This window comes from Mugil cephalus, chromosome 1 (assembly GCF_022458985.1).
Source record: "Mugil cephalus isolate CIBA_MC_2020 chromosome 1, CIBA_Mcephalus_1.1, whole genome shotgun sequence".
NCBI lineage: Eukaryota > Metazoa > Chordata > Actinopteri > Mugiliformes > Mugilidae > Mugil > Mugil cephalus.
The window spans coordinates 8635461-8652300 of record NC_061770.1 but is presented as its reverse complement, the minus strand read 5'-3'; the positions used below and the strand labels follow the sequence as shown (position 1 = coordinate 8652300).

Below are 16840 nucleotides of genomic sequence, written 5' to 3'. Positions count from 1 at the left end.
TAAAGTGTTGTCAAAGCATAATTGCATTTTTTTTATCCATGTTATGATGATTCTAAGTATATATATGTTTTTATATATTTCATTTTAGAACTTTACAAAACAAACATCTTATTATAACTGCTTTAAATTATATATATATATATAAAAAATAGGGTTTCTTCCTTAACATTCAAATATTTGACAATTTTTGGTTTCATTTCCCATGCAGTGTCAGGTGTCTATGGAAATGAAATGGGGCAGACAGGGTTTTCTGGATATGTAGCAAAATCAAATATTTATAGCTTTCAAGTAAACAACTCATTTTCACAATTAAACAATAAAAACATGGACTTTACATTACTGGCTTTTAGTAAAATTAAAGTCATGTAATTCTTACCACATGTCAGAGGCATGCATTATTTTGTTTCTAAAATATTATTTATAATTTCTATATTAGCTGATCTGTGCCACAATGTCGTAAAGGTATTTATGTGAAACTGTGAACCAGAAAGACAGACGTGTTTAGTCATATTCTGACAGCAGGGTGGGAAACCGGTGTCATGAAGCTCTCCGTCTCCATGGTCCAAGGACGCGGGGCGCAGATAGTGATTCCTCCCTTGGCATTCACCGCGTGCCTTAATTGTATGGCTGATAAATCAAGGTCCGCCGTGAACACGAGGAGCGGAAATCCTGTCCCTTACGTGGAGGAAAACTGGAGCCTTTGACCGCCACGGGATGGAAACAGACACAGGAAACAACAACAAACAAATCTCCCGTGTGCGTAACGCGACCAGGCCTGAGCGACATCACGCTGCAAACTCAGTGAAAATCAGTATTTTACACCAACAATAGAGGCTCCAACAGACATGAACCGCCCACTGGAGCATCTCTTTTGAGGCTACAAACAGAATGACTGACTGTCCTCCAGGTGATGCTCAGGTCTGCAGCTGACACTCCTGCCTTGTCTCATTCTCTGTGGATGGATCTGTGGAGGCAAAGCAGGCCGAACAATACCGTCCACAGTGCTGCTGATGCGGGCGGACACACAGGCCCACTGATGATGGTGGTGATGGTGATGATGATGGTGATGATGTCCAGTCAGGCTTTGAGACAGGAGAAATAAAAACAACCCTCAGTCTAATCCGGATTAAACTGTTTTTTTTTCTCTCGGATACTGGACATTTTTGTAGAAATCTCTCGTCCTGATTTGCGACCCTCGCTCATGTCCCGGTCCTCACAGCTGAAGCGGTAACGTCATGACGTGGATCCGCTCCTCGCCGTGCAGACGCTGATGCTGCCCCCGTTACAGCCTCCGGTCACCGGGTTGATGTGATGGAGCGGCTGCATTATTTCCGCTGACCGGGATCCCCCTGCAGTCTTTATATCCAGACATTTCTAATCATTTAATTGTGTTTTATTCAGCTTCAACCGCATTAAATCTGCATTACCTCTACATACCATAGAAGAAGACCACAGACTTTCTTCACCATAATCTGTTTCTCTTGACAAGTGTTACTGTATATAGATGCCTGATAAATAGATAAAAAATATTATATTATTATATTTATGTAAAGCTTTATGTCACTTCAAACTGAGGGGTAAGGTGGGCGTTCAAAGTGTATTGAAACGTTTTTATGGTAAATGGTTGTAAAATCAGTTATATTCTAGTTTCACCTCATGTGTTTCAATTAATACGAAATGTAGAAATTCAAAGCGTTTCTCAGGGAGTAGATTTTGTCTAGTACATACTCCCCTCTGTGATCTTACAACCTAACACTGTGTATTTAGTTTATTTAAGGGAACACACCTCAAATTCAACTAATATCACCAGGAAACACCCCAGCTATTTTCTTTTGAGATTCAGACGTTACAAGTTTTATGAAATGTTATGTTTGAACTTAAAAAAATTATTATTATTTATCTGGTTACATTTTTTGCTTATGTGGACACATTTTCAGCACAGAAATGAACTACTGCCCCACAAGAGAGAAAAAAAGGCTTTAATTTATTAAAATATAAAGAATAAGTAGTTAATAGTAATAAATATCACCACAAAATGTCCCTATAGTAGGTGACACACAATAAGACAAATTTAAATGACAACTGAGGTAAATTCTGGATGTTTTCTTTCCACAAGTCTGGACGAATCATTTTTATGTTTTATTTGATAGGCCTATTATACATGTGTATGTTGAAATAAAGACTAATGAAGAAAAATAAATGCCGTGGACCAATGTTGACAGATCAACACAGTCAAGTTCTTTAATTAAAACCATTCTTGTAAGCATCAAACACACACTTTTGACTCTGTCAAAAAAGGGTCTTCATTTCACATACAAAGACAAACATGTATGTTATTTTTTTTAAAAAAAAAAAAAGCTTCCAAAAAACTGAAAGGTTGAGGAATAAATATCCATAGCAAATTTATTATAAATACATACACAAGAGTTGTTTTAACTTCTGTTGGTTTTCACCTTTATCACCGGTAATAGAGAGGATGTAAACACACTTGACACCAAACAACCACACTGAGAACAAATATATGACTTTGACCTAAAGAGCTGATTCTTTACAAATAGTTTTCACTGCATTGTATTTGTTTAAGTTTAAGTTTAAATCTCAAGTTTTGTGTTGGCAAAAACAACAACAACAAAAAAAATGTTTTGTTTTGTTTTTGTTTTTTAAATGAAAAGAATGTATAAAAATGTGAGTACACGATGTCCATTTAACATCTCACAAATCAAAGCCAAAACAAAAGTTGCGGTGACAGCGTAAAATCAGCTTCTCTCATCTAGTTACATGACACTGAACATGTAAAACAAACAACGTAACCTAACCTGTTTGCTGAGACAGAAGTCACAAAGTGCTGTAGTTCCTCTGGTGCTTGTTGTTTGGACGACTTCCATTGTGACGTTGTTGCCATTTAGAGGTAAAAACAGAGTCATGTCTTAAGTAAGTAAAGCTTTATGTCTACTCCTCCCTGATTGGGCTGATTTCACCCGTTAATGTGTGTCATGTACCAGTGACTAGCAGCTTGTGTGAAATCATTATTAACGTAAACATTTGTTTGCTGATTAAACTTCCCACATTACACATTAACATAGTCTTTAACAGTTGTACAAAGTGTTATCCAGAGTCACTACAGTGAAGTTCCTTCATTTCAAGTCTGCAGTTTTCAACGACAACAACACTGTTTAACTGCACACAAAGCAGCAATGATCCCTGATGAGCACAATAATGTATTGTGTTTATATTCAGTCCAGTCTGGGTCAGATCACAGTGACCTGGCTGTATTCCTTCAGGTCGACGCGGCGAGCATCTCCAAAGATGACGAAGATCCCGAGACCCACGGCGTTGATTAAAGTGATGAGGGAGAAGACCGTGGCCCACGAGAGGGTGACCTCAATCAGGTACCCAGACACAGAGACCAGCACCAGCCCTGGGAAAACCAAGCCCACATGAGAACGACAGACATGGGATGTGACAAATTTAAATTGACATTTTCAGATATTCGCTACTTACCCGTAAAAGCACCCATCATGTTCATAAAACCTGTTACAAAAAAGGAAATTTTATTTATTGTCTGTCAACAGAGATGATTATTGTCCCATTTGATGAAACCGAACCATGGGCTGGTAGAAACTCACCGAAGAGGGCGCCTGCACATGATGGAGTGAGATCCTGAACATTCACAGACACACCACTAGAACAGAGACACCGGAAATTCATATTTACTCCTTTATGTGACCATGGAAGTGCAGCTCAATTTCAACAACCAGCCTGATGATATTGTATATTCTTTTCACAGTTAAAAAAAAAATCCCAATTAAGCACAGAAACCAACAGTTCATAAATGTTTCTAACAAGCATCTGACTTCTTGATGTGGTTCCAATAAATAATATAAACGGGCTAATATGACCGTCCATGGCACCAGCGATAATGAATCCACTGAAAGCCGTCATGTATCATCTCATCCTGACTAGTGTATTGACTGTTTGCTACCACTAGAAGGCAGACTAAAGCGTCCCCTTATGAGGACAACGGATCAAAATGAAGCAGAATAAGAAGCTCCCACAAAGCTAGAAGGTAACGTCCCCACATGAGGATGCAGGGTCTCAGGACGCTTCAACACACAGACAGATCAACCTCTCAGCAGTGGCCCCGCAGTGGAGCTTCGCTTGTCTGTTTTTCTAGTTTTAAAAATTTCTTTATACCATACGTTCAGGTAATTCTCATAAAAAAAAAAAAAAAACTATATCGCAGGAATCGCATAAAACACATTTTTCAACCGCAATTTAATAATTCAGGCTAATGTCCACTAAGATTAAATAAACTAATGTAATTTTACAGCCAACAGGTCAGCACTCCACTTCACTCAACATCATGACGCTTCGGAAACAATTAAAAATCTGTATACCACATATATCATAGTACAGTATCAGTCTAGTTAGACATGAATGTAAAATACTTGACTTGTGTGTGGATGAATACAAACACAAGGCTGTAAGGTGCCTGTCCCAGTAGGGTGCTCTTATGTTCCCAGTAGGGCTGTGATGGTGTACTGGTATTGACGATAATCGTGTAATTAAGAAAAAAAAAAATTCAATATCTCATATGATAATATTGTGTAAATGATCCATTACCACTTGACCACAGTGTGTGTTTTACATCTGCCCCTCTTGTCCTCTGTTCTACTGTTATTTTGAGTGTAATTTATCTCGTCTCAATAAAGTTAAAGATACATTTCCTGGATTCTTGTTAATATTGTGATAATATCGTGACATTTTTTGTCCACAATCATCATTAAGTGAAAATCTAATATCTTTAGTTCTACACATGTCTGTATTTTTCTGCAAAGTATTTACAGAGAAGGGATTTGTCTTTTAAGACTGGTGTTGTGTGTTGCGCTTAGATTGGAGACAGATCTGGTCTGGTTCGGTCTGATCTGGGGCATTCCTTCCTTGAGCGGCTGTGCTGACGCTGACAGATAACTGAGGCATGCATCATCATGGGAAGGAAAAATTCCTCCACAGTTGGTTTATGTCGCCGCATTGGCTTCAGAATCTGTCTGTCAGGTTAATCCTATTTGATTCCCATAGCAATCGCTAAACAAGTTGTAGCAACTCTCTAAAGAATTTAACGTACCCGCTGGTGAAAGTTGAAAAACCCACTGCAGCAGAAATGAAAATCAGAGCAGAGTTAAAGGTGACAGATCCAGACAGAGGCATGATGAACATGCTCGATACGCCCATGGCAAAAAACTGAGGAGAAGGAGACAAACATTTGCGTTATTAAAAGCTTATTCCATCGTTTAAAAGAAAGCTCAAGTCCAACCACATAAAACACACAAAAAGAACAAGCTCTCTGTTGCTCATAACTTCATTCAGTAGGATACATAAATATTGTATGTGTATTTTGTGTATATCATTAGTCATTTATATAATAAACCCATTAGCTCAAGGTGGGAAAAAAATGACCATTTAATGATCCATTTAAAGAACACAAAGTGTTCAACTTGTGAAACCCGTAATGTAATAGTACCTGTGTATTTTCTGCTCTGGGAAATGTCCTGGCTTGTAATTACATGTTTGAAACAAGTGCCAAAAATTCCAACAGTAGCAAACCTGCAAATAACATCTCAGCTACACAGTCACAACAGTCCCCTCACACTTACCTGCATTATCTTTCTCACGGTTGAAACGACGTATCCTTCAGAAAAGAAAAACACAAGACATGCGGATTTGTTTCAGGGACCTCAAATCACAAACCACAAACAGTAAAAGCACAGCTACAATTCTTTCTTCTCGGATACCTCGTTTTATTAGGAAATCTGAAACATATCCTCCACAGAGAGCCGAAGGAATCGCGGTCAGCCATGGAATCACATTGTACACCCATCCCTGGGGGAGAAGATGAAGAGAGGAAATGTAAACACGCGAAGATGTGAAGATGTCTAAATAACAGGAAGCGTGGAAATACCGTAGCATGAGGAAATGATTCTTTGAAGTAGGTTGGCAGCCACGACAATAAAGTGTACGATGTGGCACACATGCACATGTGTGCAAACACCATGGCCCTGAGAGAGAAGGACGACAAGCAGAAAGAGAAAAATGTCTGGCTGATGAACACACATAATCATGCACTGGTAAACAATAGGATTAAAGAGCGTACCAGACCGGTGGCTTCTTAAAAAGACTCAGCAGACGCGCTCTTGACAAACTCCATTGTGCGCTACTCTGTGCTTCCGGACGCTTGGGGGCAAGTTCACCTGAACAACATGGCCATAAGAGATACCGTGAAACAGGTGACATCATTTAGCCACGTAGATAAAGAGGTTACAGCCGTGGCTGCTCCAGCTATCGGGACATTTGATTCAGTTTAAAGGGACGTGTTTCCCTCTGGCCTGTTCGGACATACAGGCGGTGCAGATCTGTGCCTTCTCTCAGATGTAACAGAACTGAATGTGTTTACTGTGAAGATTCTCATCATCAAAAGCGCCAAAAAATACTCAACAGCAGATTCTCTTTCCAGAAAGTACCACGTGGCGAGTCAAGAAAAGCCTCACAGCTTGTTGTTAGCAGTTTCATGCAGGAACTATTTTAGCACGGAGAGGCGCTCACAGCTATATCTCTACTAGCTCAACCTCTCCTAGCTTGTTGAAGATAAGCTTAGCGCTAACCAATATGGCGCCACCTGACCAGCCTTTTATCGTATAGCTGGAATGTAGTTATGTTGCCATAAAATGGTTCCTACGCAAAACTGCTCACAAAAAAAAAAAAAAAAAAAAGATTAACTAGGTTATTCTGGAAAGAGACTTGTAAAGTATTTGGCTCTGTGAACACCACAAGGTGAGCACCATCGTGTTTAAGAGAAGGCCTAAATCACTACAGCCTGAAACACTCAGCAACTCACATCAAAACAATCTGGATGGATAAACAGCATGACAGCCCAAGGGAAAACCTCTATATTTATTATCATCATTATTATCAGGCTGACTCTTATCAAGATAAAAAAAAAAAGTGCATATCTAAACAGAACAAATAATGTGGTGCTACCAAAGATAACTAGGATTTAACCTCGGAGTACTATTATCAGTGCAAGATATTTCAGTCAGGGCCAAATTAGTCAAACGAGCGGCTGGGAAGACATCACAGACACAAACCCTGATCTCTGTGTTATACAGGAACACACGGGTGGCTTCTGTACCTTTTAATAGACACTGCCAAACTATGAGAGCCCAGAGTCCAGACAGGATACCAGTACAGTAGAACATGCATTCCCAGCCATAGTGGTCGATCAACAGAGACCCCATCCCGCCAGCTAACAATGTTCTGAAAGGGAGAACGAGAAAGACAAAAATTTCACCAGAGATACATGTGTGTTTATATCTGATTCAGTGTGTGTGTGTGTGTGTGTGTGTGTGTGTGTGTGTGGATGCAGCGTACCCAAAATGGCTACCGCTCTGCATTGCGCTCATTAAAAACCCTCGCTCTCCTTCCACCACACGCTGTGAGCACAGGCTGGCCAACGATGGGAAAAAGACACCTGTAGGACATTAGGAGACAGTCGGACTTCAGACTTATTCTAAGAAATAATCTTCAGATTAAGTGATAATAGCAGACGTTAGAAGTGCAAGTTGCTGGAAATGTACAATATGTTATAAGACACAGCTCTCGTCTAAGTTAAGACACACTTTTAACCATGTTTTTGTTTTGCTTTTTAAATCTGGTTCTTAAGTGAAATATAATTATCAGTTACAGAAAACACTCTGAATGTGCAGTACATATGAGCCGCCGCTGGTTAGCTTAGTGTAGCATAAAGGTTAGAGGGCCGTTGACACCAGCTAACCTGGGTTCAAAGGTAAAAACTCTCCCCCATGTTACCTCTGGATGGATACACTCACGCCCTGCCTTCTGTGCCAGTTGCCCAGCAACTGAGCGTCGTCCAAAGTAAAAATTAATATACTAAATTCAAATGAACATATTCAGGTACAAAATCGTGCCTGAAAGTATTCTAGTGAGTGTAGCAGGAGCGTGTAGCAACACCCATCCCCGTACATCAAGTAAATGAAAGTACAATACATTAAGCTAGCTAAGTGTAGTAGATTGAGACCATAGAGAAGTTTCCATTCTGAAAGAAATCATGGACCACATCATGCACAGGGTATCTTGGCTGCAGCAGCATGAAGGTATGTTGTCACACACGTTCCCTGAGTTTTCAGCATTGACTGAGCTAATTTTAATTTTCACCAAATTTGCCTACAGCAAAAGGTACATTTCTCACCCTGAAATAGTCCCATGAGGAATCTGGCCACTGTCATGACTGAGACGGTGTGGGAGCCCAGACGGGCCAGTAGAGGAGTTCCCGTTGTGATCGTCGCCCACAGCACTCCCGAGATGAACAGGACGCGCTCACCTCCAACTCTAACAACACACGTCACAGAGGGAAATCCTGAACTTAACAACAAACCTGCCATGAAGGTTACTGCCTCGCATGATTCACCAGATGAATTTCTTACTTGTCGCTGGCATGTCCGCCCAGAACCTGAGTGAAACAATAACCCCAGAAGAATCCACCTAGAGCCAGCCCGGTGTCGATCTTACTCCACTGAAACTTCGCTGCCATGGAGACGGCACAGACCGGCATGGCCATCCTGGCACAGTACAGCAGGCAGGTGCCCATAAACAGAGTCACAATCCATTTTCGGGCCAGGGATCTGCGAATGCGTTCTCTTTAGTGACATGTATAGTAAAATGATCCCTGTAAAACTGCTACCACAGAAAGTTAACCTGTAACTTAAGGATGGGCTGAGCGTCAAATCTGCAATGTGATACCAAGTCTTTGCCGGAAGCTTTGCGAGAGTGTATTCATGCAAATGCAAATATTGACATTTCATTTCATGATCGCCATGGCCATGTTAACATAGAAAAATTTTCTAATACCAATTGAATACAAGCATGTACTTAATAATAAATCAAAGCACAGAACAAAGTAGAAAGCTAAGACATCACTCGTGGTCGTCAGACTGGTTGGGGGAGAAATGACGCAAATGTCTCAGGAACTTTTGCACCCATCTATCTGGTACATGTTGAGCTGTTGTATAAGTATGAGAACGTTTTGAGGTGCGATGGATGAAAAGTCACAGGGATACCTGTCGCAAACTTCATGACAATCCACCCAGAAGCCGCTGAGATATGCGAGTCTGGACCAAAGTGTGTGAATGCCACGTGAACATATTCAAGTGTAAAATCATGCCTTCAAGTATTCCAGTGAACAGTGTAGCAGGAGTGTGTGTGTGTAGCAATATTCATCTGTGTATCAAGTAATCAAGCCATGGAATAATGTACCATATAATTTACTGTGTATCTTGGCTGCAGCAGTATTTTGTTGTGCATTTTTAAAAGCACACCCTGAAAGGTCCTGAATAGCAGTACTGTGTCAAAGCAAAAATGCAGCATAACACTCCCAGTCTAATCCTCTGCTTTCTCACCTCGGCCACAGAGTTTGGTCTTCCGTCCTCTCTTTGACATATCCATTTTTCCCATTAGGATCCAATAATAAGCTGTCGTGGACCTCACTCTCGTCTCCTGGTTTGTTGTGTGCAGCCATTCAGAGCACCCGTGTGTCTTTCTGCTATCTGTGCAGCTCCCCAGTGTGAGCGTTGTTCGTACCTGCTGAACTTCATATCCTCAGGACAGACACGCCAAACAGGTCAAACTTGTTGGGACAAAACGCCTGGATGTGATTTGCAATATTGACAGTAGAGGCCTTAGTGGTGGTTTCACCTAGGGAACAGCATTTACATATTACCTCAGTACAGGACAGAGGCGTGTTTAGCTCTGTGTATTTACATGTAGATGGATAAGAGGAAATGGAAACACGGCTCTTTTATGGTTCACAAAAGTTTTATTTAATAACTGCAAATCTGATCTTAAAAATGTGGAATAATAAAAGCCAATATCTATAGAGACAATGCAACCTTAAAAGAAATTAAGGATGGACAACTAGCAGCAAGTTTGTTTTATAAAAGTAAACAAACCAAACAAAATGAACAAGCACGGGTGCCTTTCCCCCATTTACATGCAGGTAAAGTGAAAATACTAACAGTTTTAAAAAGTGGATAAATGACAGCAGTCTTTGAAATATCTGTTTTTTGTTTTTCTTAACATGCTTTAGATTATTACTTAATTAGCCAAAACAAAGCCAATGAACTAATCTGCTCCAGTCTGAATGAATTTTAAATGTTAGTTTGACTTGGACAGCAGACATACTGGCGAATTAATTGTTTTGATTGTTGAAGGAGCCCTTCCCCTCCAGCAGCGTCATAAATCCTGCATCCATCAACATAAACACAACCCCAGTCACTGCAACATAAAACCAAATGTAACCATTTGGAGCACGTCGAAGGCAGTGCACACCATAGAGCTCGGAAAAGGCCTCAGCTCTTTGAGAAAACCCTCTGCAATTTCAACCCACCAGTCTGGACTTCTTCCATGTCCTCAAACACAAGTGTAACAAAGGATTTACAAGGCAGTTCATCCCGCAGGGGTTCAATCAAATTTTAAAGTGTAAAAAGCATGTGGCTGATTTTATATCAAGTTACCAAACATCTTAGTAAATAAAATGATAAAATATTACATTAATTAACATTATACTACATTAATAAAGTGTAGTTTTGAGTTTATTTGAAAAATAGTCACATTTCTGTTTATGAAATTCAGATTTTAAACACATTTCTGATTTGAAACACTCTCTCCAGTTTCAGCTGTGCTCCCCTCCATCCAAGGGAGCCGAGATTTTGGCCCCACACAGCATTAACATTGTTCATTTACACCATCGACTCTCTTTCTGGCAAAATAAAGTCTCGGTAGGGAAAATGGTGATGATAAATAATACTATCAGCATAGGCTTTAAAAAGACAAAATATAAAACAGCAATTTGAACTTTGTCGTATCCGAGATTTATCTAAAAATCCAGGATCAGTATTCAAACTAAATAATTTGTCACTTTGCAAATACAGCAATTTACAGTTTGCACAATGAGTTAAGTTACATCTCATGACTGAAACATGAAAATAAGAAACAAACAAACAAATAAACAACGTAGCATTTGTTTATACATATATGTTACCTGGTTGTCACACAGTCACTGACTGATCATAAATTAAGGGGACGTGGGAGGTGGCTGTTCTCGTCTCTTATATTCACTTGGGGTCCTCAATGGTTCCCGTGCTAAGGTCAGTCATTTTGGGATATTTCACCTTCTTCTGGTCCAGCTCGTTCTGAGCCCACAGCAGTAGCTTCAGGAGTTTAGCCAGTTTGGGTGTGGACTCCCTGTTTTCATAGTCCAGCACAGCTTGGTTCACCTCACTCCACACCTGAGCGAGAGATGTGCAATGGTCAAACTGAAAATACTCATTTTTGCCAAGTGATTTATCACCTGCATTCACTATGTGTTTAATGTTTAAATGAAGCCTTACGCACTTCTGGCCACAAACTACTAAAAACTCAACAGACTCGTTCTAGACCTCTACAGACGGGAGACACACTTAGGATGTTGGCCTATTACCATGGACCCATTCATATGAAACAGCTGTAAAAACACCAATCTGAAGTGTAAATATTAAATAAACGTGTGTAAATAAATATTTATTAGTATATAAGTGTTTCACATCCCTCTCTATCAGGTTGCTCCATTTTTACTCAGTTTAATGACTAAACATAAGGATCACAAACACTAAAGCAGCTCCTTCTAATGTCCCTGTGTTAAGGTGGTTTAACACAGTCCTAGCGTGTTTTAGCTCAAACCAACACTGGTGATATCTTGCACAATTTATCTGATCTATATCTAGAGTGTAAGTGCATGAAATATAGCTGCAGACTAAACAGCCCAACTCGATATGAATTCAAACACACTCACATGTAAACCTGCATGGGCCTGGGTTTTACTTGATATGTTAGAGGGTAAACAGGAAGCCAAACACAGCTTGTACCTTTGTCTAATTAAGCTGATTGCCAATAAACTCTGAGTGCAACAGCCACATGCTACGTTTTACATCCTACTTCTATCAGTCTATAGGGTGCAAGTACTACGCTCATAATCAGTAATCACTGGTTACCATTAGAAGAATAAATAGATGTGCGTTTGGAAATATCCCTGAACCTGACCTCACATCTTAAAAAAAATAAAATAAAAACAGGGAACATCCTTTTACTTTTTATTCCTTGGTCCAAACTAAGTGAAGCAAACTACAGGCATGAAAACATTCCAAAAAATCTGGACAAACATCACTCGAATGATCAACATCCACCAACCTTTTGCCTCTGCATCATGTTAAGCAGGTCTCCAAAGGGCGACTCTTCTGGGTTGTCAAAGGCCAGGAGGGCTAGTGTTCGCTCCATCTCTGTCAGACACTCTCGGCTCTCCTCCCCCTGCTCTGCCAGCTGTGTCTGAGCGAACTCCAGTGCTGACTCAGTCTCTCTTAGCCTGATTAACTCAATCAAATGTTGCTGCTGCAAGAGGGGAAACGAAGCAGGTGATGTTGGTGCTCAAGCTTTATCTAATACCACAATAATTTAATTTTGGAAATGCCGGTCTTGGTTAAAATAGGTGGTTTAGTATTAACACCAATTAGACGGCAGCAACTTTACAGTTCACAAAGACTCACACTTACACCAGAGTCGCTGGTTGTTATTACAAAACTCAAACGTACCTGCAGATGAAAATACAAGTATCGATTGGTGTCCAGCAGCTCTGGATGTAGGCTGTTGATGAGTGCAATAGCTTCCTGTATCTGACCCTTCAGGATCATCTCTCTAATCTTTATCCTCTCATCCAAAGAGTCCAGGTCCACACTGGGCTCGATACCGGACTCCATCCGAAACTTCTCCGCTGCCTCTTTGAAGCCCTCTTTAGACATGTAAAACACACAGAAGTGAAGACAGTAAGACCAGTTTACCCCACAAACTGTGTATTCAGCTCACAGCCACTATCTTCAACCTAGGTGTCTCACCTGTCACCAGGTAATTCATAATGAGCCGATTCATATCCGCCCTCTGTATGTGAACATTGTTTAACTTGTCCATCCACTCTTCTTTTGTGATGTCCTCTGGCTTTTCAGCATAACTCATCATTGGGATCCTGAAAGAGTAAACACACCGTAAGGAAACGACGAAACGTGAGCAAGACTGACACAGCTTGGTCACACGTTGCACCTACATGAACAGAAACGTTACAGCCGTGCAGAGACATTTACAAAGTGCTGGACACGCATAAGCAAAGTACATGCTACATGTTAAAGGTTGAATTAATAACACGAAAAATCTGTGATACTGTTAGTTGTTAAATGCGTTTAAGCGCCACTAAAACATAAGTGTGAAATTCTCCGACGCTTCCAAAACAAACCCATTTCCTCCTGCACAGCTGTCCTGGCTAGTTAGCCGACTGTGTGCGTTTATACAACTTACCGAGCAAACACAAGGTCCGGCGACTATCCTCTCTTGCAGGCGTGAGAAGTCACTATTCAGTAAGCAATGCGCAGTCCTTTCAGTGCTTTAATAAGAATAAAAAGGCTGTAAAACAGCAGACACACGGTGAAGCTTTTTTTGCGGCTAGCTAACTAACGAAGCTAATGTGATAACCTCGCGATAGGAGCGTCAGAGTCCGACGAGCGCTTCCATTGGTGAGGCACGTGACGTCACGGTTGCCGAGGAACAGTTGATCAGAGAGAAAACCAACCGGAACCATAACCAGTCACAATCTACTTTAATTTAGTAATATATGACCGTCATACCGTATATTCTTTTATTCCGCCAATTTTTAAGTTCTTAAATTGAATTTTCTTTACATTTTATCCCTCAAAATTTTTCAATTTACAAAGGTCCTCAGGGATGTGTAAAACTGAACGAATGAATAAGCTCTCAATTACCCTACAGCAAGAAGGCTATAATAAATAGTGGGAACTGTCACTGTGCTAAGGAGGATGAAGTGCTCATTTCTAATTTGGATTTGGATTTTTACTATAAAAAATTTTCAGTTCGCTTAAAGGGGTTAAAAATGATATGCAGTATAAATCTGAAAAGGGAGCTGTGGTTGTAAAAGGATTTATGACTCAAGTAACTGCTCTTTTGACTTATTGATTTTGCTTAGTGTCAATATCTGTAAATACTTTTCAGTTCTTAAACTGACACGATAAAGTGGTTTCTTTTAACGATGGGCCTGTTTTCAAACTGGGATAATGGAGTCTTTCTTTCAGCATTTTGAACTTCAACAGAGCAGCATGTTGTCATACTACCGTAGTAACATGAGTGATGGCTCATTTCCAGTCAAGTGAGCCTTCACAGTGTGCATGCATAATGCATGCATAATTTCATAGTTTAAACCCATGCTTTTCCTGATACTCCATGTCAAAATGTATGTAGTGAAATAGGCCCGTGCAGCACGCGTTTAATATGAGTCTACACCTTAGGAAGGGTTTTGAATTACTACAGACATCCAGCATCATGTAGACCTTGGAGAAGTTGCTGCTCTGTCACATCAGGCCCCAGGTCTGCCATGCTAGTCCCACTGCAATTCGCCTACCAGGAGAAGGTGGGAGTGGAGGAAACCATTCTTAATCTGCTCCATCAAACTCATGAGTTGAGGATCATTGTTTTTGACTTTTCCAGTGCATACGGCACCATCCAGCCCCTGTTACTGAGAGACAAGCTAATAGAGATGGGAGTAGACTCACACCATTATAGCTATTATAGTTAGAGTTAGTATCTATTTATCTACTGTATCTATATACACTTAAGTTTGAAATGTCAAGCAAATTACAGACCCCTAATATATTGCATTAGGGGTGATTTAAAGCCACTACTCTCATGGTTGAACAGCCTGTAGTTGATTAGCTTAACCAGGACATCAGCACATCTTAAAAACTCAACAACTGACTTTATTAGTTTAATAAAAATAAGATAATAAAAGATAATAAAAAGAGTTTTGTTGCACATTTTTTCTTTTGCGCAGTAACTTTCTGGAGTCTGACCCAGTTGCTTGGCAACTGCTCAGGTGAATAAAGTGAACAGTGAGACAGGTGAAGAATATACAATTGAGCCAAGCCAAGTTAGACAAAAACAGATAAAATATAAACAAACCACACAACACTGAGACAACTGATGCCAGTTTAATTTTTTATCAGCAAAGGAAGGTAATCAGTTGCTAATGTTGTTCGCAAAGCTTTCTAGCTAAATAGCTACATAACCCATAAAAGGTCTTCATCCCTCCCCTAAAGAGGTTTTGCAAATATCGGCTCTCTATGTATTTTCATTGAAAATGTACAGTAATACATGCATTGTTTTTTTCAATGTACAGTAGAGTGGAGAAAACTTACAGTGAAAGATTTTCAGTGTATGTATGTATTGTACGTCTGTATATATTGTACGTTTCTAGTGATAGTTGTTATCATCTACTTGATGGATTAACCTAATGCACTCAGATTACATTACTAAGGTATGGTCCATTGGCAAAAATATAAATACAATCATGTGCACATAATTTCGATACTCTAACATTTATCTTTTATTGTTTAGGTAAATAAAGGTTAAGTACATCAATAAAAAAATGTTATTTAAGCTGTTGGTTCTATATAATAAATGAGAGATTAGTGCAAGTTTATTTTCAGTTTTAATTTAATTCTTTATAGTGCCTAGAACAGAACAGTGGTATATGATCACAGACTCTTTTCCATGGTACAGAAAAACACCCGTACAACATCCAGAAGTGAAGAACACTCTCTGGGGGGAAGGAATATCATTATACAAGTCAATAAACGGAACAATACAACAGGCTCATAAACATCAAGAATAGAAAGACCAAAAGTAAATCTACATCTAAAAAAGACAGAGCAGCTCTGCAGCAGGATGTTTTGGACAGAGGAAAATAAACCTTAATTAGATCTTAGTTTCAGAATGATGATGGTGATGTCTGAGAGAGTCATCTGATCACAACCTGAGCATGTATTTCATATACTGAAGACAAAACTGAAGACAGCATTGCGTCAACAAACAACTGAAGACGGCTGCACTAAAGGCTAAACCATCACCAAGGAAGAAACTTTATCAGTGTTCATGGGTTAAAGTCATTGTCTGCAAATGATTCTGCTACACAAAGAGGAAATACGACTCCAGAGTTCACAAAATTAAAGTTTTATTGTAATAAGCTTAAAATAACTTGCTGGCCTGGATCCTTCTCCTGATCTGCAAGATCGATGTGAGACAAAAGAAACAAACAACAAACAACAGATCAATTTAAAACAGCAGGACCAAACATACCCCTATTAAAGGTGGTGGACAGACACCTTCCAGCTGCTTCTATCAGAAATATCACACCTGCAAATATTCCAACTGCAACATGTGCAGGTCCTTAAACTGCTATAAGCTGCAACCATCAATAGTTTACATTTGTACCAGCCGTTTATCAATATTCTTATTCAAGTTAGTTAGATAAAGATGTGCTTGGGTGTAGTAACTTCTAAGTAACAGATGTTTGCAAGTTAGAGTCTAAATGTTTTTCCAGTCGAGGTCTTTTGCAGAACTGATAGATGAACCAGTACCTGCAGAGACAACAGATACTACAAAAGAACCAGCAGTCTGTTGTCTGGTTCAAGGCTCCATGTGTATTGTTACATGTATCATATGCTACAAGAGGCTCTCTGCCTCAGGTGGGAAGGATTTACATTTTAATACGGGATCTATTGCTGCTTTTCTCTCTTCACACATTCATATCATCCAGGCTAGACAACTGCAGCTTCCTCTACTCAGGTATTACCCTGACCACCATCTCCCGTCTCCAAATACTCCAGAACGCTCCCATCCTTGC

General features: G+C 39.8%; 2 protein-coding genes across 2 annotated transcripts; both read right to left on the bottom strand.

The window, feature by feature from the left end:
* Positions 1-2126: 2126 nt before the first annotated feature.
* Positions 2127-9648, bottom strand: LOC125003747 (solute carrier family 17 member 9-like). Its single transcript, XM_047577887.1, has 13 exons — positions 9471-9648; positions 8499-8696; positions 8264-8403; positions 7426-7525; positions 7187-7311; positions 6152-6248; positions 5960-6056; positions 5793-5880; positions 5655-5689; positions 5126-5241; positions 3627-3682; positions 3502-3531; positions 2127-3418 (listed from the first exon to the last, which is right to left on the bottom strand). The coding sequence occupies exons 1-13, from the start codon at positions 9587-9589 to the stop codon at positions 3249-3251; spliced, it is 1371 nt and encodes a 456-aa protein (XP_047433843.1). The 5' UTR covers positions 9590-9648; the 3' UTR covers positions 2127-3248.
* Positions 9649-9866: 218 nt separating this feature from the next.
* Positions 9867-13638, bottom strand: LOC124997769 (glucose-induced degradation protein 8-B homolog). The gene is made up of 5 exons (XM_047571750.1): positions 13447-13638; positions 12993-13120; positions 12693-12889; positions 12295-12492; positions 9867-11357 (listed from the first exon to the last, which is right to left on the bottom strand). Exons 2-5 carry the CDS (start codon positions 13111-13113, stop codon positions 11184-11186), a joined length of 690 nt encoding a protein of 229 aa, XP_047427706.1. The 5' UTR covers positions 13114-13120; positions 13447-13638; the 3' UTR covers positions 9867-11183.
* Positions 13639-16840: the final 3202 nt, after the last annotated feature.